The following is a 23,257-nucleotide window of genomic DNA, read 5'->3' on the forward strand; positions in this document are numbered from 1 at the left end:
GACTGCCCTTGACATCAAGGCAGCATTTGACTGAGTGTAGCATCAAGGAGCCCGAGCAAAATTGAAGTCAATGGGAATCGGGGGGAGAACTTTCCACCGGTTGGAGTCATATTTAGCACAAAGAAAGATGGTTGTGATTGTTGGAAGCCAATCATCTCATCCCCAGGACATTGCTGCTGGAATTCCTCTGGGTAGTGTCCTAGCCCAATCGCCTCCATCATAAGGTCAGAAGGGAGGATATTTACTGATGTTTGCACCGTGTTCAGCACCATTCACAACTCCTCAGACAGTAAAGCAGTCCATGTCCACATGCAGCAAGACTTGGACAACATTCAGGATGGGCTGATAAGTGGTAAGTATCATTCGCGCCACAAAAGTGCCAAGCAATGACCCGTCTCCAACAAGAGAGAATCTAACCATCTCCCCTTGATGTTTAATGGTATTACCATTGCTGAATCCCCCGCCATCAACATCCTGGGGGCTCACCATTGACCAGAAACTTAACTGGACCAGCCATATAAATTCTATGACTACAAGATCAGATCAGAGGCTGGGAATTCTGCAGCGGACTGCTGCTGCTGAAGACGGCAGCTCACCACCACCTTCTCAAGGGCAATTAGGGATGGGAAACAAATTCTGGCCTTACTAGTGATGCTCACATCCCATGAATGAATAAAAAAAACTAACACTGAAGCTGTTAATGAAGATTATCAAAAAAAAGGTTTATGAAGGTATCCTATTTGATATCAGTAGTTACTGTCCATTTCAGTGACGTGCTGGTCTGCTGGTGTTTATGGGGATAACAGATAATTTATTATCCTTAAATGCAATATACTCCTCACTGGTAGTTACAGAAGACTGGCTTATGCCTTTGAAACCTATTACAGCTGGATAGAAACTATAATCCGACAATTGTTATGAATTTGCAGCATGGTTAAAAACTACTGGCTAATTTTCCATACTGCTGAGAAGGGGTATCTATATACAGTTTAAACAATGTGATTGAAAATGATTCACATAGCTGTCAAATCCTTCTTCCTGTTTTTCATCTTATTTCACACTGATAGTCAATTTTATAGATGTTGCATCTCTGCACCGACTTTATTGACTATGGCTGAATGTTTATAAGGGGAAACCTGTGATATTATACCAAAGTTTGCCACAGTTTGACTTATAATTGCACTTTTTGTCATTCTACTCTAACTCTTAGACAATAATAAAGTTCAGGGGAACAGAAATAAAGTATCATAGCTTTATTACAATGATATTAATCTTAAACTTAAGCTAAATTAAGAAACTAAAATGCCATGCTGGCCATTTTATTTTGACTTTAATTTTATTCTCATAAGCTACCTCTATTCTTAATTCCTTTTTTGTCTATTTAAACATCTTTTAATTGCCTTTCTCCTTTCATTTGGAGATGTCAGCAACATTTTTTATTCGTTGCGATCTAGCCCTGTCAGTCTATTTTTCAGCCCGTATGAAAAGGTTACATCCTAAAGATTGAATAAATTATGATGGATGAATCAAGTCAAACTTTTATGCAAAAGTGTCAATATCAGTTAAAGTTAGACTTCCATCGGTCCTAATATTTGTGTGCTAAGATTATTTAAAATGTAGCTATTTAAGTATTCACAACAGAGACTAGTTTCAGAGACCCATGGTTTGTGTGTTTATGCTGCTAATCCCACTCTATACTCTTTAATTTTGGTTGTATAACTAACAGGAACCTAAAGTCAAAGAAAAGAGATCAATGACATGATTACCAAAGCTACTTGTTCCTAAAACTAGCATGCTAAAGAGGCATCCAGAAGCATATGGGATGGATTTGCTTCGTTAGCTTCTACTTTGGAAGCATGCATTTATTATGCATCTTTAAATATGGCAACAATGGCATATTGTTTATACTGTTGTTATGCTACAATGCTTGGTAAGCAATGTGTATTAAATAATAGCATTTCACTTATGCTGAATGGTTTACACTTGCTCATACTATCAGCGGTCCAGTTTCCTCTGAAACTAAAAGTATGATTACAAGGTGACCGCCAATAATGACTTACTAGTGTTTGGTTTTGGGGCCACATGCATATTGTAACAGCGGTTTGAGTAGGTGGGGAACATTAAACTGATTAATTTATTCTCCCCTGTAGCCAAGACGTTAGAATTGAACTAATATCACTACTATTAATCATCAGTAGCATAAGTGCAATACTCAGATGCACAGTTTATACCTAGTTCAAGTTGATGGCTGAATTTCTACCTTTTCAGTGGCATGGAATTTTTTTATGTCGTTTCGTATAAAAAGTGTCAAAAATGCAATGATGTCGCAAAATGGATAATAGCCCATCATTTAGGGCGGCACAGTGGCGCAGTGGTTAGCACCGCAGCCTCACAGCTCCAGGGACCCGGGTTCGATTCCGGGTACTGCCTGTGTGGAGTTTGCAAGTTCTCCCTGTGTCTGCGTGGGTTTTCTCCGGGTGCTCCGGTTTCCTCCCACAAGCCAAAAGACTTGCAGGTTGATAGGTAAATTGGCCATTATAAATTGTCACTAGCATAGGTAGGTGGTAGGGAAATATAGGGACAGGTGGGGATGTTTGGTAGGAATATGGGGATTAGTGTAGGATTAGTATAAATGGGTGGTTGATGTTCGGCACAGACTCGGTGGGCCGAAGGGCCTGTTTCAGTGCTGTATCTCTAATCTAATCTAATCTAATCTAATCTAATCATTTAACTTTTGGTGGTTTTAATTGATCTAAGGAATGTCAAGAATTCCAAGCTGAATCTCTGACTTTCACACACAGAGAGGGTTTGACTTCTTAAAGAAAACAAATGAACTCATTTGCATATCCAAAAAAGGTGGCTGAAAATACTTCTTCCCTGATGTCTGCAATCAAAATATTTCCAAAAGGAAAAGGTTCAAAAAGGCAATTTTACAACAGGACCTTTAAGAAGATTGGAAGTCTTCAAATACTTCGCAACTGCAAAAATCACACGACATTGCATCAGCATCCATCTTGAATAACACCACACTAATCCCATTCCTCTAATAACTTTTTAGAACTATCATTGTAGAACAGGTAGACTATTATTATATTCTAACCACTTTTATGTGGACTGAAAAAAAAGCCTTTAATAAAGTATTAACTGCAATGAATCTATCTTTCATTTCATGATACAATCTTCATACAGAGTACAGCTAACAGTTTATTAGATATTTAAAAAACTGGGAAAATTTATTGGGCTCTTGTTTTTACTCTCCAGCCTGAAAAATAAATTCTACCCTGACAGAATCCACACAATTTTCAGATACTTGTTTGATATTGGAAGAAAATATACATTATTGGAAGGTAAATGTTCCAGTTTGATCTTTTATAAACAGAGCTCTAAATACGCCAATCAACCTATTCTAAATTTGAGTAGAACGAACATTAGCAGAGAAATATTCTTCTGTACTCATCTATTTTGAATCTAGTGTACTGCCACAAATAAAAAATATAAAATTATACTAGTTTATACATATATAACTTCAAACTGCTATGTGCACTAAAAGAAACGTAACCTTTGCCAAGATGAATAAATCAGGATTCCATGTAGTTAGTGCACAAATGCTTGACTGGTATTTTAAGGATTAAAGATTGCAAAAAAAAGCTCATAAAAATGAGATTTCAAAGGGAAACTACTCCTTGAAAACTCAATTTTCTTGGTGGGGGTGGTGTGGGAAGAAGGTTCATTTGATTTGTTGTCTGCATCCTATGACACAAAGAAAGCAATGCACTCAATGTAGTATTGAGTAGTTCAATTATTTCAGTTACCTGATAAATTATTAAGTGATAATTTTTATTATTCAGAATGAAAACTCATTAGCCTGGATTTTATCTGCCAGTGTTAGAATGAAACCTGGCCGATTTTAATAGCTAGGCCTCGCTTAAATCTTCAGCAGGTCTAACAGCATCTGTGGAGAGAGAAGCAGAGTTAACACTTCAGGTCAGTGATCCTTCATCGGAACTGGCAAATGTTAGAAATTTAATAGGTTTTAAACAAAAAAGCAGGGGTGGGGCAAGAGATAACAAAAGGCCAGGTGTTGATAGAACAGAGGATCACAGAAAATAACTGACCAGAAGGTCATGGAGCAAAGACAAACGGTATGTTAATAGTGTGCTGAAAGACAAAGCGTTAGTGCAGAGAGGGTGTTAATTGACAGGAAAATGAACAGCCTTGGCCCAAAGCACAAACATGAAAAAAAAGTGGGTAGGCACATGGTAAAAAAATGAATGATGAAACAAACTAAAATAAAATAAACAAATAAAAAAATAAAAAAAATAAATAAATAAAAAGGGGGGCCCGTCATGCTCTGAAATGATTGAACTCAATTTTCAATCCGGCAGGTTATAGCATGCCTCATCGGTAAATGAGATGCTGTTACTCGAGTTTGTGTTGATGTTCACTGGAACACTACAGCAAGCCCAGAACACATATGTGGGCATGAGACCAGGGGGTTGTGTTGAAATGACAAGCAACCAGAAGCTGGGGGTTATGCTTTTGGACTGAGAGGCGGTGTTCCGCAAAGCCGTCACCCAATCTGTGTTTGGTCTCCCCATTGTGAGCCGCGAATACATTATACTAAATTGAAAGAAGTACAAGTAAATCGCTGCTTCAGCTGAAAGGAGTGTTTGGGGCCTTGGATAGTGAGGAGAGAGGTGGTAAATGTGCAGGTGTTACATCTCCTGCGATTGCATGGGAAGGTGCAGTGGGAAGGGGACGAGGTGTTGGGGATAATGGAGGAGTGGACCAGGGTGTCGCAGAGGGAATGATCCCTTCGGAATGCTGACAGGGGAAGGGAGGGGAAGATGCGTTTGGTAGTTGCATTACGATGGACGTGGCGGAAATGGCGGAGGAGGATCCTTTGGATGTGGAGGCTGGTGGGGTGGAAAGTGAGGACAAGGGGAACCCTGTCACGGTTCTGGGAGGGAGGGGATGGCGTGAGGGTAGAGGTGCAGGAAATGGGCCGGACACGGTCAAGGGCCCTGTCAACCATAGTGGGGGGGGGGGGGAGTCCTCGGCTGAGGAAAAAGGAAGACATATCAGAAGCACTGTCGTGGAAGGTAGCATCATCGGAGCAGATGCGTCGGAGACGGAGAAACTGGGAGAATGGAATGGAGTCCTTACTGGAGGCAGGGTGTGAAGAAATGTAGTTGAGGTAGCTGTGGGCTTACTAGTAGACAACCTATCCCCAGAGATAGAGACAGAGAAGTCGAGGAAGGGAAGGGAAGTGTCGGAGATGGACCATGTAAAGATGCGAGAAGGGTGGAAATTGAAAGCAAAGTTGATAAAGTTTTCCAGTTCGGGGTGGGAGCAGGAAACAGCACCAATACAGTCATCAATGTACCGGAAAAAGAGATGGGGAAGGGGCCTGAGTAGGACTGGAACAAGGAATGTTCGACATATCCCACAAAAAGACAGGCATAACTAGGACCCATGCGGGTACCCATAGCAACATCTTTTTCTTGAAGAAAGCCGCACCTCTGCTCTCACCCTTTCCCCTCTCTCCCAGAAACGCGACAGGGTTCCCCTTGTCCTCACTTTCCATCCCACCAGCCTCTTATCTCTTGCCCCACCCCCGCTTTATTTTCTTAAAACCTATTACATTTCTAACCTTTGCCAGTTCTGATGAAGGGTCACCGACCTGAAACATTAACTCTGATTCTCTCTCCACAGATGCTGCCAGACCTGCAGAGTATTTCCAGCATTTCTTGTTTTTGTTCCAGATTTCCAGCATCTGCAGTATTTTGCTTTTATTATTATACTCGCTTAAATCTTGTCGGCTGATTACCACTCATTCTGGGCGGGAAGTGGCAGACAATTGTGCAGCCCAGAGGCCACTTGCTGACAGCAGGTAAGTAGTGGGATTGGCTGCCGGATTGTCTCACAGGAGTTGCATGATCGGGGGTGGAGGGAAGGAGTGAATTTACAGTAGGGAAGGCCTAAGCTTTCTTGTGGGGGCCAGAACAGCGCTCCTACTTCTCCTGGCAAAATGAAGAAAGTGAAAAAAATGTAACAACACCTCTTCACCACTGTGTTGGCCTGTCAGCTAACTAACTACCATTCCCCACTCAGGCTGCTTCGAGACCTGACATGCCTATGTTAAGAATGACCGTGCCAGCAGCTGCTCAGGATGATAGGTGAAAAGGGCTTGTTACTGTCTAAAAAGCGACACTAATTTTATGCTATCAGTGTTACCTTGAGAGTACTGGAATTGGGCAGTGACCGATATTTTAAACAGTGATTTATCAGCACCAGACTTATTGCATTTGTTTACATTAAGACATGTCAGCTTTCGGCAGCTACAGTGTGGGTAAGCAATTTGGGTTCTTTTAACTGCCCACACATCCAGTTTCTGCCAGGTGGGTAGGGTTAAAGTCACACTCATAGTATGGGGAACATAGGGCCTTTGGAATTTGCTTTTCTTTGGGCTGTTGTTATGCCTTGAACAAGGTTCAAATGTTTTTTTGGCATGAGTTCATTATGAACCCTATAATTATCAATGTAGGCTTCAAAGGATAATGCAATATTACAGTTACATTTACATTCTGCTGCTCTCCAAAAGCTGCTCAAACTGTTTTTATTAATAGAAAGATTGAAAGGACAGTTACACTGGAAGGATAAAGTCAACAATAACAACTTTATAAGAGATTTTAACTTCAACCTGCTTTCATTGATTTTTTCTACTAATTGTGGAGTTTTTCAAGGGAAAGTGTTTATGGGCCTAAGTGTCGCAATCCATTTTACATTGGAGCTTGAGTTCTTCAAGAAAGATAATGGTACCACTGTTTTTCACAAGAAAATTTTGATATAGTCAAACGGTCATCCATCACAGTGACTGACTGACTGATTTAAGTTGTTCAGTTCTAGCTTTTACATCTCATAATGGACTAGCTGAAAAGCGGCTAATTTCCATCACACTGATCATCTTTAAAGTCTTGAAAATTTGTGATTGTGCATAACTCATTTTGAACACCTTGGTAATCTATAAAGAAATGTCACCATTACTTATCGACTTCAGATTGATTGACATGTTGTACAGACGGGTACGGCAACAGACAATCTTCTGTGTACAGTCACATGATTATACAAAAATGGCAGCAGTAAAATTGAGAGGTAAGCCAGTCAATTGGCAGATTGTTTACCTGTAAATTTATTTCTGAAGTGACTGTCAGTTAAGTCAAAAGCTTTAATTACGTTCTTACCCAAATAAATTATGTTGAATGTTCATGCGTTGAATATTAAAAGCTAATTTGCTTTCCTACTGCATCTCTAGTTGAGAAAAAGAAGGCATTTGCAGGCATGTCCTTTACATATTTCAATCTTCGACAAGGTATGAAGAGTGAAAATAATTTATTCACCAATATCCTTGCAGATTAAGTTTTACTCAGTGGGATACCTGAAAACATTCAACAATTCTTACAGGGAAAAAAGTATTGATAAATGGGGCTAATCTATAACAAAGGTTACATGGATGCTAAGAAAGATAATAGATTAAGATAATGATGTCAATAAAGGCTAGTTTTCACTGCTGAGATGATGACATCAAAGGAAGCTGTTCCCAGAAACCAACTTCTCAAATAATGCTTCCCTCTGTGATTTGCATTTGTTGACATATTTAGTTAAGGCTCTGATTTATAAAAGAAACAAAATCAGTGACTGTTACTGATATCTGAATTAGTTGAGATTGAATTCTGAATTTTGCCTTTCTATTGGTTGACAGAAACTATCCTCTAAGTAAGTAACATATTTCAGCTCTCATCACCCACATCCACCCACAGACTTTACAGGGTGACTTTACTTGTGAGCTCACTGGACTCCCACTGAAAGTACACTTAAGAAAAGAACCAAATAACAATTATAATTACAAAAGTGTAAAGGTGAGCTATGAGGATTTTCCTTTAAACATTAACCAAAATAACTGTCTAAAGTAGTAGAAAGAAGAGTAAAGTCAAAAGTTCCATAAGACAGATATTTCAATAAAAATCCCAATGCATGTATCTGTCAAACTGTTCCATTCATGAAGACTATTTCATTCAGCTGTTTGTACAAAATTGCTGTTTTGCGTTTCACCTGTCAGTGCAGAGGAGTTTAAGGAGCTTCGTTTAAGCAGTCTATTAATAATGTCCATCCATGTCTTCTTATACTGATGACGCAGCAAAGAGTATACAAAGGGGTCTGAGACAGCCTTGCTGTAAGCCAAACATTTGGAAAGAACTCCCCAGTATGGACTGATTGGTACTGACATAGACAACTCCACCAACCTGTCAAAAGACAAAATGTTAACAGGAATATTTTCATGCATTTTTTTAAACAGATTACATTTCAGCTGTGAATTTAAAAATGCTCCCCCTTTTCATTCGTGTTTTTTTTCTCCCCCTCACAGACTCTTTCAGGAAGGACCATCGGCAAGCTAATTTCACTATGGCTTTGAAAGTTAATTCCACCCAATGCGAAGTGCGCAGTTTATAGGAAGAGGCACATATTGTTAGCTTTGCTTCCCATTGAACCAAGTGATGAATTTCATCACACATTCAGATGTTCATTAACCATGGGGTTCAAACTTGTGATCACAGGGTCACAAATCAGGCAACTCAACCACTCAATGCTACTTAATGCTTCAAAGGTTTGCCAATAATGGTTCTCCTGATCTCCCATTATAACTGAAGATTAATGTAACTCCTGAAGAAACTGCACAAATGGAAGAAAAATTACTATTTATGGCATTTCTCTTGTAATTCTGCTAATCTACTTTTGCAAGTATGAATGGAGATCAGGAAACTCCCACACGGAGTTATGTTTAAGGGGCTTCATCTTTATATCCATGGCATAGTCAAGCTACCATTGCAAGTTCAATCATGTTTTCTTAATAATTTTTTAATATTGCAATAATATGAGTGAAGACCTTTGAACTCATTCACAATGGCTTCCCATCCTGCACTCTCCATAAACTTCAGTTCATCTAGAAGTCTTCTGTTAATTTCCTACCTCGCATCCCTTTCCTTGCTTCCAGTTCCCCAACGCCTCAAATTTAAAATTCTCACCCTGGTATATAAACCCCCTATGGCCTCACACCTCAGTAACTTCCTTCAGCCCTATCCCTCCCCATTCTTCCTGCCTCTGCTCTCCCCACCCCCCCAATCCCCCACACCCACCCCACCAAACACCACTCTTAACTGTCCGTCCTTCTGACTCTGGGCTCTATTGTATCCACCCTCCCTTCTCCCCGCCATTGGCAGCCATGCTTTCAGGCATCTCGGACCAACTCACTGGAATTCCCACCCTAAACCCATCCATATTTCCTCCTTTAGGACCATCCTTAAACTCCATTACTTCGACCCAGCTTTTAGTCAGTGCTCCTAATCTCTCCTTTTGTTTGGTGCATATTTTCCTCGCATCTCTGTGAAGTACTTGGCATGTTTTCTAAGTTATATGAATGCAAATTGTTATTTTTGTTATTATAGGATACATGCCCAACATCCTTATCATAGGCATTAGCTTTTTTAAAACAATGGTGCAAATTTAGTTGGGTGCTGAGCTAACACTATCTCTCCACACAACAAGCTATTTTTGCACTGGATATAAACATCATCTGACGATTGACAATCACGTTTAGACACATCGTGGCCAGGAACATGAGGAGCCAATATTTGAGCTCCTAATAGCCAAATGATTATACAGAAGACCTACATCCAATTATATAACATCAAATTTACATCTGTGAACATTAATGTTTAATTCAGCTTTCATTATGTGTATTAATACACTTTAACAAAGGTTATCAAACAACACTTCAAATCGCAGGGCCAGCAATGCCAATCCTACTGATTCAACATTGAGACCACAAAATTTGGCTCCTTAGCACCTGGTTTTTTGGTGCTGCAAGCGCTGTTTTGGCTCCATGCACACTTCTTGTGAGAGTTGCGACAGACATCATTTTGGTAAGGGCGTTAGCGTGTGCAGGGAGCGCCTGCTGGTTGTATGTAGAGTAGACAGATCATGACGTCAATCAGCTTGTAACACTGATTTGATGCAGCACTGCCATTTCAGTACAGCTAATGCCATTTTGTAAACATGCACAGCTAAGCATGTGTTCAGAAGCAAGAAACACACTCCACTAGCACTATTAAAAGGGATCATCAACTACTTTAATGGGATCATCAACTGCTTTCAGGTTAGTTGCTGCTTGATTTCTACTCGCTCTTGCTGCGATTACAGAAGTGTTTGGTGGTTAGGCGGTCGAGAAACAAAGGAGATGGCGGCCTCCAGGGCGGTGGAGGCGTAAGGCTGGGAGAGGAATTCACCGCAGAGAGAGGGTGAACGGCTGGCAATCCGGGATAGAAATGCTGATGAAGACCCTGCCAGTGGACCAAGCTTGGCCACTGGACAGGAAGGCCACATGGCTGAGTTTGGGGAGCCCGTCCACGGCGGCAATCAGGAGGAAGAGCGGCCACATGGTCCCGGCAGCGGCTCCCGCTCACTCAGCGACTCCGCGCTGTTTTCACACAAACTTTCCCCACAACTCCGGCTCGGCTCCCGGATCCCGATCCCGATTCCAGTAGTAGTTCTTTGGCCTCCTTGTCTCAGGAGACAATGGGTAAGCGCCTGGAGGTGGTCAGTGGTTTGTGAAGCAGCGCCTGGAGTGGCTATAAAGGCCAATTCTAGAGTGACAGATTCTTCCACAGGTGCTACAGATAAAATTGGTTGTTGGGGCTGTTCCACAGTTGGCTCTTTCCTTGTGCTTCTGTCTTTTTTCCTGCCAACTGCTAAGTCTCTTCGACTCGCCTCATCTTCAGCCCCGCCTTTATGGTTGCCTGCCAGCTCTGGCCAGTAGTAATACACCATTGTAAAAGGGGCAATGGTGGGAGCTGATGAAATGTTTTATTACCTGCACCCCCTCCACCCCCCCGCTCCCAGCTCACCCCCCTCGCACCCCCTTCCCAGCTCCCCCCTCGCACCATCTTCCCCTTGCAACCCCTTCCCCCGCACCCCTCTCCCCTACCCCCTGCAGCCCCCTGCCCAGCTCACCCTCGCACCCCCTTCCCTCCACCCCTTCCCACCTCACCCATCCTCCTTGCACCCCCTCCCCCCCTGCACCCCCTTCCCCCCACCTCCTCCCACCGGCATCCACCTACCCCTGTGTAAGGGCCCTAACAACCCCACTGCCTTGTGGGCATCTTGGGAGAGACCAAGGCTAAGGGAGTAAACCCTAACAGAAAATCCGGAGCGGAACCCCGAAGGTGGTCATGTCTCACCTTTGCCATGTTTCCGGCAGTTCCTGCAGCCATACCGGTGCCAAACGTCGTGCTCTCTACTCCTTTGGACCCCACCAAAAGGCCGAGAGGGGGCTTTTGACACTTGGGCAACTCACAACCTCCATACATCTGCCCAGGCATGCGCCATGGAGAGGTCACTCCACAGTCGCCTCACAGCGACCAAATCAACATGGAAGGCAGCAGTTACGGGTTATAAGTCCAGCTCAATTGGTGTAGAGATTGGGCGCCACGGGTTGTCTTTGTCAGTGGGAGAGATCATCGCATCCCGCTGGACAGCTACTGCCCGCCTCAAACCGGGCAGCCCCCAGTCAGTAAGGTTCTGTCCTGCCACACTCCACCTGCTTCAATGGGTGATTGGAGCTCAGGGTCATGCCCGACAAGTGGACTGTAACACTGCACCAAACAGCACGACCAAAAAAGGGAAGAAGGTACCAGCCCTTCGTTTTGCAAGCTGGAACGTCAGAACTGTGTGTCCTGGCCTGTCAGAAGACCTTACACAAATCAACGATTCTCAGAAGACCGCCATCATTAACAACGAGCTCAGTAGACTCAATGTGGACATTGCAGCACTTCAGGAGATACGCCTCCCTGCGAGCAGATCTTTAAGAGAGCAAGACTACACGTTCTTCTGGCAGGGTAGGGATCCTGAAGAACCAAGACAGCATGGAGTGGGCTTCGCCATCAGAAACTCTTTGCTCAGCATGATAGAGCCACCCTCAAATGGCTCGGAACGCATACTGTCCATCCAACTGCTCACCGCCTCTGGTCCAGTACACCTACTCAGCATCTATGCTCCAACACTCTGCTCCCCACCTGAAGCTAAAGACCAGTTCTACGAGGAACTCCATAATATCATTAGTAGCATCCCCAACACCGAACACCTGTTCCTGCTGGGGGGCTTTAATGCCAGGGTTGGGGCCGACCATGACTCATGGCCCTCCTGCCTTGGGCGCTATGGCATTGGTAGGATGAATGAGAATGGACAGAGACTGCTTGAGTTGTGTACCTATCATAACCTCTGCATCACCAACTCATTCTTTCACACTAAACCCTGTCACCAGGTTTCTTGGAGACACACAAGATCACGTCATTGGCACCAGCTGGACCTCATCGTCACAAGGCGAGCCTCTTTAAACAGCGATCAAATCACACGCAGCTTCCACAGTGCGGACTGCGACACTGACCACTCCCTGGTGTGCAGCAAGGTTAACCTCAAACCAAAGAAGCTGCATCGCTTTAAGCAGAAGGGCCGCCCGCGCATCAACACGAGCAGAATTTCTCATCCACAGCTGTTACATAAGTTTCTAAATTCACTTGAAAAAGCCCTTCAAAACACTCCTACAGTGGATGCAGAGACCAAGTGGGCCCACATCAGAGACGCCATCTATGAGTCAGCTATGACCACCTATGGCAAACGTGTGAAGCGGAATGCAGACTGGTTTCAATCTCACACTGAAGAGCTGGAAACTGTCATAGCCGCTAAGCGCATTGCACTGCTGAACTACAAGAAAGCCCCCAGCAAGTTAACATCCGTAGCACTTAAAGCTGCCAGAAGCATGGCACAAAGAACAGCCAGGCACTGCACAAATGACTACTGGCAACACCTATGCAGTCATATTCAGCTGGCCTCTGACACCAGAAATATCAGAGGAATGTATGATGGCATTAAGAGAGCTTTTGGGCCAACCATCAAGAAGATTGCCCCCCTCAAATCTAAATCAGGGGACACAGTGGCGCAGTGGTTAGCACCGCAGCCTCACAGCTCCAGCGACCCGGGTTCAATTCTGGGTACTGCCTGTGTGGAGTTTGCAAGTTCTCCCTGTGTCTGCGTGGGTTTCCTCCGGGTGCTCCGGTTTCCTCCCACATGCCAAAGACTTGCTGGTTGATAGGTTGATTGGTCATTATAAATTGCCCCTAGTATAGGTAGGTGGTAGGGAAATATAGGGACAGGTGGGGATGTGGTAGGAATATGGAATTAGTGTAGGATTAGTATAAATGGGTGGTTGATGGTCGGCACAGACTCGGTGGGCCGAAGGGCCTGTTGCAGTGCTGTATCTCTAAAAAAAACGCAAGCAAATGGACCGCTGGGTGTAACACTACCTAGAACTGTACTCCAGGGAAAATGTTGTCACTGAGACCGCCCTCAATGCAGCCCAGTCTCTGCCAGTCATGGATGAGCTGGACGTACAGCCAACAAAATCGGAACTCAGTGATGTCATTGATTCTCTAGCCAGCGGAAAAGCCCCTGGGAAGGATGGCATTTCTCCTGAAATCATCAAGAGTGCCAAGCCTGCTATACTTTCAGCACTGTGCAAACTGCTTTGCCTGTGCTGGGACGAGGGAGCAGTACCACAGGACATGATTGATGCCAATATCATCACTCTCTATAAGAACAAGGGTGACCTCGGTGACTGCAACAACTACCATGGAATCTCACTGCTCAGCATAGTGGGGAAAGTCTTCGCTCGAGTCACTTTAAACTGGCTGAGCGTGTCAACCCTGAGGCACAGTGTGGCTTTCGAGCAGAGAGATCCACCATTGACATGCTGTTCTCCCTTTGCCAGCTACAGGAGAAATGCCATGAACAACAGATGCCCCTCTACGTTGCTTTCATTGATCTCACCAAAGCCTTTGACCTCGTCAGCAGACGTGTTCTCTTCAGACTACTAGAAAAGATTGGATGCCCACTAAAGCTACTAAGTATCATTACCTCATTCCATGACAATATGAAAGGCACAATTCAGCATAGAACCCCATCTTCAGACTCCTTTCCTATCCTGAGTGGCGTGAAACAGGGCTGTGTCCTCGCACCTACACTGTTTGGGATCTTCTTCTCCCTGCTGCTCTCACATCCGTTCAAGTCTTCAGAAGAAGGAATTTTCCTCCACACAAGATCAGGTGGCAGGTTGTTCAACCTTGCCCGTCTAAGAGCAAGGACCAAAGTTCGGAAAGTCCTCATCAGGGAACTCCTCTTTGCTGACGATGCTGCATTAACATCTCACACTGAAGAGTGTCTGCAGAGACTCATCGACAGGTTTGCGGCTGCCTGCAACAAATTTGGCCTAACCATCAGACTCAAGAAAACGAACATCATGGGACAGGACATCAGAAATGCCCCATCCATCAATATCGGCGACCACACTCTGGAAGTGGTTCAAGAGTTCACCTACCTAGGCTCAACTATCACCAGTAACCTGTCTCATGATGCAGAATTCAACAAGTGCATGGGGAAGGCTTCCTCTGCTATGTCCAGACTGGCCAAGAGAGTGTGGGAAAATGGCGCACTGACACAGAACACAAAAGTCCAAGTGTATCAAGCCCGTGTCCTCAGTACCTTACTCTACGGCAGCGAGGCCTGGACAACGTATGTCAGCCAAGAGCGACGTCTCAATTCATTCCATCTTCGCTGCCTCCAGAGAATCCTTGGCATCAGGTGGCAGGACCGTATCTCCAACATAGAAGTCCTCGAGGCGGCCAACATCCCCAGCATATACACCCTACTGAGCCAGTGGCGCCTGAGATGGCTTGGCCATGTGAGCCGCATGGAAGGTGGCAGGATCCCCAAGGACACATTGTACAGCGAGTTCGTCACTGGTATCAGACCCACCGGCCGTCCTTGTCTCCGCTTTAAGGACGTCTGCAAACGCGACATGAAGTCCTGTGACATTGATCACAAGTCGTGGGAGTCAGTTGCCAGCGATCGACAGAGCTGGTGGGCAACCATAAAGGTGGGGCTAAAGTGTGGCGAGTCAAAGAGACTTAGCAGCTGGCAGGAAAAAAAGACAGAAGCGCAAGGAGAGAACCAACTGTGTAACAGCCCCAACAACCAATTTTATCTGCAGCACCTGTGGAAGAGTCTGTCACTCTAGAATTGGCCTTTATAGCCACTCCAGGCGCTGCTTCACAAACCACTGACCACCTCCAGGCGCTTACCCATTGTCTCTCGAGACAAGGAGGCCAAAGAAGAAGAAGGTGGTTTTTAGACTCCTTTAAAGTTGCTATAGTCTACAGGGAGTGGTGTGGCACATGCTGAGGGACTTTATCCTGATTTCAAAGTTTCTGCACAGATCACTTGCTGCCAGACCTGGGTGCATTAGAATGCATGCTCATACAGCATAACAGACAGAATGAGCAGAGGTGACGCAGAGCAAGACAAGCTTTTGGAATATGGAGGAAGAGGAGGGGCAGAAGGGCTGTCAGCAGGAGACCATTTCTACCCAGGGTCTTCAGGGAGCAATTCTTCTACTCGATCCTCAGCAAGGAACAGCGTGTCAAATGCCTGTGCTTCAGTAAGGATGTCTTCGCCTGCTGCAAACTTAACTAAAGCCTCAGAGCAGGGTGAGGACAGCATTGCCAGTGGCTGTGAAGGGGACTTTGACTATGAACAGTTATGTGTTGGGCTCTTTCTCGGCTGGAGCAGGTGATAATTGCAACAATACACAGTTTGCCATTCACTATTGCATATGGGAGGTCACTATAATCATAGAATCATAGAATAGTTACAGCACAGGAGGTGGCCATTCAGCTCATCGTGTCCATGCCAGCTCTCTGCAAGAGAAAATCAGCTAGTCCCACTCCCTGGCCCTTTCCCTGTCGCCCGGAAAATATTTTCTTTTCAGATGCTTATCCAATTACCTTTTGAAAGCCATGGTTGAATCTTCCTCCATCACACTCTCAGGCAGTGCATTCCAAATCCTAACCACTTGCTGCGTAAAAATGTTCTTCCTCATGCTGCCTTTGGTTCTTTTGCCAATCTTTTTAATCTGTGTCCTCTGGTTCTCGACCTTTCTGACAATTGGAACAGTTTCTCTCTATCCACTCTGTCTACACGCCTCATGGTTTTGAACACCTCCATCAAACTTCCTCTCAAACTTCTTTTCTTTAAGGAGAAAATCCCCAGCTTCTCCAATCTATCACATAACTGAAGTTTCTCAACCCTGGAACCATTCTCGTAAATCATTTCTGCACCCTCTCTAAAGCCTTCACATCCTTCCTAAAGTGTGGTGTTCTGAATTGGATACATTATTCTAGTTAAGGCCGAACCAGTGTTTTATAAAGATTCACCACAACTTCCTTGTTTTTGTACTCTATGCCTCTATTTATAAAGTTTCCGATCCCGTATGCCTTTTTAACCACTTTCTCAACCTGCTCTGCCACCTTCAATGATTTGTGCACATATACCCCTGTTCTCTCTGTTCCTGCACCCCCTTTAGTATTGTCCCCTTTAGTTTATATTATTTCTCCTCATTCTTCCTACCAAAGCATATCACTTCATACTTCTCTGTCTTAAATTGCATCTGCCACATGTCCGCCAATTCTACCAGCCTGTCTATATCATCTTGAAGCCTTTCACTATCCTCCTTCCCAGGTTTCTGTCATCTGCAAATTTTGAAATTATGCCCTATGCACCCAAGTCTAAGTCATTAACATAAATCAAGAATAGCAGCGGTCCTAGCAATAAGTCCTGGGGAACCCCACTGTATAACTTCCTCCAGTCCAAAAAATAATCGTTCACCACTACTCTCTGTTTCCTGTCACTCAGCTAACTTTGTATCCATGCTGCCACTGTCCTTTTTCTTCTACAGGCTTCAACTTTGCTGACAAGCCTATTATGTGTCACTTTATTAAACGCCTTTTGGAAGTCCATATATATACCACATCAACTCCATTACCCTCCTTAACCCACTCTGTTACCTCATAAAAAAACTCAATTAAACTCGTTAAACACAATTTACCTTTAACAAATCCATGCTGGCTTTCCTTCATTAATCCACCCTTGTCCAGATGCCTGTTCATTTTGTCCTGGATTATCATTTCTAAAAGCTTCTCCACCACCAAAGTAAAACTAACTGGCCTATAGTTCCTGGGTTTATCCTTTCACACTTTTTGAACAAAGATGTAATGAAGGCTTTGTGTTCCAAGATCACTGAATACATTTCATTCTACCTTGTCAGTAAGAATCAGGTGGAGTGAACACACAGTTTTGTGAGGAGTCTTGGTCTCCCCATGGTGCAGGGTGCAATTAACTGCATTCATGTCAGTTTGCATGTCAACTCTGAGATGTACGACAACTAAAAGGGTTTCCCTCAACTTGCAGCTGGTGTGTGACCATATGCAGTGTATTATGCAGGTCAGTGCTCGGTTTCCAGACAGCAGTCATGATGCCTTCATTCTGCAGCAGTCCACTGTGCCAGCTGCATTTGAGCCACCACGAAAAACCAGAGGGTGACTACTGTGTGATCAAGGTTATCCTTTGACAACAGGGCTGATAACTCTGGTTCGGAAACCTTGCACACATGCGCAGCAGAGCCGTGCTGCTACACAAAAAGTGATAAAGCATAATGAATCAACACTTCCACTGTCTGGACTGCTCTGGAGGAAACCTGCAGTACTCAACAGAGCGCTCTCAAGGTTCGTGGTGGTCTGTCTTATGCTGCACAACCTCATCATCATGAGGGTACAGCCCTTGCCAGGGTAGGTGGAGGTAGGTTTTAAGAAGAGTCTTAAAGGAGGAGAGTGAGGTGGAGAGGCTGAGAGATTTCGGGAGGGAATTCCAGAGCGTAGGGCCTAGGCAACTGAAGGCCCGGCCAGCAATGGTGGAATGATTAAAATCAGGGATGCTCAAGAGCCAGAATTAGATGAGTGCCGATATCTCGGAGGATTGTGGGGATGGAGAAGATTACAGCGATAGGGAGGGGCAGAGTCATGGAGGGATTTGAAAACAAGGATGAGAATTTTAAAATCAAGATGTTGCTTGACCGGGGGCCAAAGTAGTTCAGCGAGCACAAGGGGAAGAGGTGAACAGGACTTAGTGCGAGTTAAGACACAGGCCACAGAGTTTTGGATGACCTCAAATTTATGGAGTGTAGAATGTGGGAGACCAGCCAGAAATGTGTCGGAATAGTTAAATCCAGAGGTAACAAAAGTCTTGAATGAGGGTTTCAACAGCAGATGAGTTGCAACAGGGATGAAGTTGGGCAATGTTACAGAGGTGGAAATAGACAGTCTTAGTGATGGCATGAATTTGTGGTTGGAAGCTCACCTCAGGGTCAAATATGACATTAAGGTTGTGAACAGACTGGATCAGCCTCAGACTGTTGCCAGGAAGAGGGATGGAGTTGGTAGCTAGGGAACAGAGTTTGGACCAGAAACCGAAAACAATGGCTTCAGTCTTCTCAATATTTAATTGGAGGAAATATCTGCTCATCCAATACAGGTGAAGCTATGAATGTTAGGTATGAGTTGTGATTGATAGAGAATGTTGGTAGATGAGTGATAATGGTGTGGTGCATTGTGCAGCATGTGAGGCTAGTGATACAGTTGGTGGGATAGGGCATTTGAAGATATGTTAACTGATATTAACTACCCATTATTGAACTTCTTGTGATGCTGCATCCAGGTCCTCAGGGCTTGACTCCTGGCATTTACCCCCATAGCTATCTGGTCTCAGTGCCTTCAAAAGTTTATCTGGATGGTCTCCTGTGAATAGATGACATGTGTCTTTCTGTTCACTTCCAGCACCATAGCATTCAGTGCAGTGTCAAAGAAGCTTGCAGCACACTCTTTCCCCTGTTGCACCATAATTATCTCTTCTTCCTGTTCAGACTGTCTTCCGCAAACAGTTCCAGTACCTGATCCAGACAGAATGTCCCACCACTTTAAGAGATGCAGGCTAGCATTAAGCAGAGTGAACCTCACACAAACTTGGGCTCCCTACTGAGACGCGCAGCCACTCAACAGTGTGTTTAGCACTGGCTGAATGCCGCAATCATGCAAATTACCAGGTAGCACGAGTTTGGCGTGTTGCTTACATCGGAAGAAACGGATGCGGGTTAATTATGCATTGCGATCCCTGTGCCCATTTTCAGGGGCTATGGAAGTTTGCCCCCGAATATCTAATTGAAATGCATATATCCAGTTAAATTGGTCAAATCTACAGAAAGAATAGTAATATTATTATGACATATTGAACAATTGAACAATTTTTAGTAAAAAGATGGAATATAAAAAACAAAGCAATTCTTTTTAAAATACTCCTGTTTTATTCAGATAGCAGTCTGATTAAAAGTGGCTACTAATCGACAGCACTGTAGATCTGATTAGCAGACTTAAGTTTAAATTAAATTCTTGACTGACATTTGCATGCAGACCTCATCTGGAGGGTAAACGTTGTCAGTTTTATTTAAGTCACACGGAGGATTGATGCAAACAAACCTTCCAACACTGCTGATATGTACCCCTTAGCAAACTTGTCAAGGGGCGACATTGAAGACATGTGCCACAGTCCATCACCCCCTATCCCCAGGCCATGAAAGTGAGTGGAGTAAGATTTTTAAGAGAAAATAGAGAGAGAAAAAAGCTCCCTGCTTGTTATATCAGCAGATGAACACTTAAAGAACAAAGAACAAAGAAAATTACAGCACAGGAACAGGCCCTTCGGCCCTCCAAGCCTGCGCCGATCCAGATCCTCTATCTAAACATGTCGCCTATTTTCTAAGGGTCTGTATCTCTTTGCTTCCTACCCATTCATGTATCTGTCTAGATACATCTTAAAAGACGCTATCGTGCCCGCGTCTACCACCTCCGCTGGCAACGCGTTCCAGGCACCCACCACCCTCTGCGTAAAGAACTTTCCACGCATATCCCCCCTAAACTTTTCCCCTCTCACTTTGAACTCGTGACCCCTAGTAATTGAATCCCCCACTCTGGGAAAAAGCTTCTTGCTATCCACCCTGTCTATACCTCTCATGATTTTGTACACCTCAATCAGGTCCCCCCTCAACCTCCGTCTTTCTAATGAAAATAATCCTAATCTACTCAACCTCTCTTCATAGCTAGCGTCCTCCATACCAGGCAACATCCTGGTGAACCTCTTCTGCACCTTCTCCAAAGCATCTACATCCTTTTGGCAATGTGGCGACCAGAACTGCACGCAGTATTCCAAATGTGGCCGAACCAAAGTCTTATACTACTGTAACATGACCTGCCAACTCTTGTACTCAATACCCCGTCCGATGAAGGAAAGCATGCCGTATGCCTTCTTGACCACTCTATTGACCTGCGTTGCCACCTTCAGGGAACAATGGACCTGAACACCCAAATCTCTCTGTACATCAATTTTCCCCAGGACTTTGCCATTTACTGTATAGTTCACTCTTGAATTAGATCTTCCAAAATGCATCACCTAGCATTTGCCCTGATTGAACTCCATCTGCCATTTCTCTGCCCAACTCTCCAATCTATCTATATTCTGCTGTATTCTCTGACAGTCCCCTTCACTATCTGCTACTCCACCAATCTTAGTGTCGTCTGCAAACTTGCTAATCAGACCACCTATACTTTCCTCCAAATCATTTATGTATATCACAAACAACAGTGGTCCCAGCACGGATCCCTGTGGAACACCATTGGTCACACGTCTCCATTTTGAGAAACTCCCTTCCACTGCTACTCTCTGCCTCCTGTTGCCCAGCCAGTTCTTTATCCATCTAGCTAGTACACCCTGGACCCCATGCGACTTCACTTTCTCCATCAGCTTACTGCTTACTGAACTGACTTAGGCCTTACTGAAGTCCATGTATATGACATCTACAGCCCTTCCCTCATCAATCAACTTTGTCACTTCCTCAAAGAATTCTATTAAGTTGGTAAGACATGACCTTCCCTGCACAAAACCATATTGCCTATCATTGATAAGCCCATTTTCTTCCAAATGGGAATAGATCCTATCCCTCAGTATCTTCTCCAGCAGCTTCCCTACCACTGACGTCAGGCTCACCGGTCTATAATTACCTGGATTATCCCTGCTACTCTTCTTAAACAAGGGGACAACATTAACAATTCTCCAGTCCTCCGGGACTTCACCCGTGTTTAAGGATGCTGCAAAGATATCTGTTAAGGCCCCAGCTATTACCTCTCTCACTTCCCTCAGTAACCTGGGATAGATCCCATCCGGACCTGGGGACTTGTCCACCTTAATGCCTTTTAGAATACCCAACACTTCCTCCCTCCTTATGCCGACTTGACCTAGAGTAATCAAACATCTGTCCCTAACCTCAACATCCGTCATGTCCCTCTCCTCGGTGAATACCGATGCAAAGTACTCATTTAGAATCTCACCCATTTTCTCTGACTCCACGCATAACTTTCCTCCTTTGTCCTTGAGTGGGCCAATCCTTTCTCTAGTTACCCTCTTGCTCCTTATATATGAATAAAAGGCTTTGGGATTTTCCTTAACCCTGTTTGCTAAAGATATTTCATGACCCCTTTTAGCCCTCTTAATTCCTCATTTCAGATTGGTCCTATATTCCCGATATTCTTTCAAAGCTTCGTCTTTCTTCAGCCTCCTAGACCTTATGTATGCTTCCTTTTTCCTCTTAGCTAGTCTCACAATTTCACCTGTCATCCTTGGTTCCCTAATCTTGCCATTTCTATCCCTCATTTTCACAGGAACATGTCTCTCCTGTACGCTAATCAACCTCTCTTTAAAAGCCTCCCACATATCAAATGTGGATTTACCTTCAAACAGCTGCTCCCAATCTACATTCCCCAGCTCCTGCCAAATTTTGGTATAGTTGGCCTTCCCCCAATTTAGCACTCTTCCTTTAGCACTACTCTCGTCTTTGTCCATGAGTATTCTAAAACTTACGGAATTGTGATCACTATTCTCAAAGTAGTCCCCTACTGAAACTTCAACCACCTGGCCAGGCTCATTCCCCAACACCAGGTCCAGTATGGCCCCTTCCCGAGTTGGACTATTTACATACTGCTCTAGAAAACCCTCCAGGATGCTCCTTACAAATTCTGCTCCATTTAGACCTCTAACACTAAGTGAATCCCAGTCAATGTTGGGAAAATTAAAATCTCCTATCACCACCACCCTGTTGCTCCTACATCTTTCCATAATCTGTTTACATATTTGTACCTCTATCTCACACTCACTGTTGGGAGGCCTGTAGTACAGCCCCAACATTGTTACCGCACCCTTCCTATTTCTCAGTTCTGCCCATATTGCCTCACTGCTCGAGTCCTCCATAGTGCCCTCCTTCAGCACAGCTGTGATATCCTCTTTGACCAGTAATGCAACTCCTCCACCCCTTTTACCTCCCTCTGTATCCCGCCTTAATGCATTTTTGCAGCATTCCTCCGTCTTCACCTGTTTATTTTAAATGGGTTAACACCTTCATGAAACTAGAAGACAGAAGCATTTTATAAGTGTTCTTCAACTAATAACACCAACTGTAATTTCTAGCTATGTCACATCTGTAGAATGGTTTATGGCGAAATTAAATTTGCATCAACAGGTGATACTGTGGCTCATTTCCCCTGCCCACCTCTCCCCACGTGCTAGACAGGTGCAGTCAGTATGCCTGAATTTGTTGGGCCGGTTGCCGTCACTGGCACAGGCATTCCTGCTGATAAGGGCTAGCATCTGGAAGTAGGAAGAGAAACTGGGCCCCTGATGCAAGCCTGAGAGGTCTGGAGCTATAGCAATGGCTGCTGTGGTTGAGGCTGCTTGGCTGCTGTTCTAAAACAGCAGCAGGGTCAGGAATGCTCCCTCCCAACTTATCTAAATGACAGTCCTGGGCTGCAACGATTGCATGTGCAGCCAATGTGCATACACTTGCTTGGTGGGAAGCCTGAACTTCCCAGGGCAACATCAAGGGGAAAAGACTAGGCATCATAAGTCTTTCTCCCATTTCCTATGCTTAGTGCCTGACATTATTAACTGCAACAACATACTCTTCTGTGCTCCATAGTAAGACCATGAACTATTCATAAACAAAATGGACTTGCACTCATTTAACATGCACCTGGAATGTAATGGCAGGAATTGTATCATGCAGGTCTGTCTGCAGTTTCCTGCCAATTGTCATGATGGCTTTTTGCTGCACCAGTTCTCAATCACCCTGTCTTCCATCCAGACAATTGATGTTCAGCCT

At 44.3% G+C, this 23,257-nt stretch overlaps 1 protein-coding gene across 1 annotated transcript in view; it reads right to left on the minus strand.

The window, feature by feature from the left end:
• Window positions 1-8,071: 8,071 nt before the first annotated feature.
• The window catches only part of LOC137380942 (G-protein coupled receptor 26-like), a 45,739-nt gene continuing 30,553 nt past the window's right edge, over window positions 8,072-23,257 (minus strand). The window contains exon 3 of the mRNA XM_068053353.1: window positions 8,072-8,303. Within this exon, the coding sequence (XP_067909454.1) occupies window positions 8,072-8,303 (232 nt within the window). The remainder of the gene's footprint in view (window positions 8,304-23,257) is intronic.

The sequence above is a fragment of the Heterodontus francisci genome, chromosome 20 (assembly GCF_036365525.1).
Source record: "Heterodontus francisci isolate sHetFra1 chromosome 20, sHetFra1.hap1, whole genome shotgun sequence".
Lineage (NCBI taxonomy): Eukaryota > Metazoa > Chordata > Chondrichthyes > Heterodontiformes > Heterodontidae > Heterodontus > Heterodontus francisci.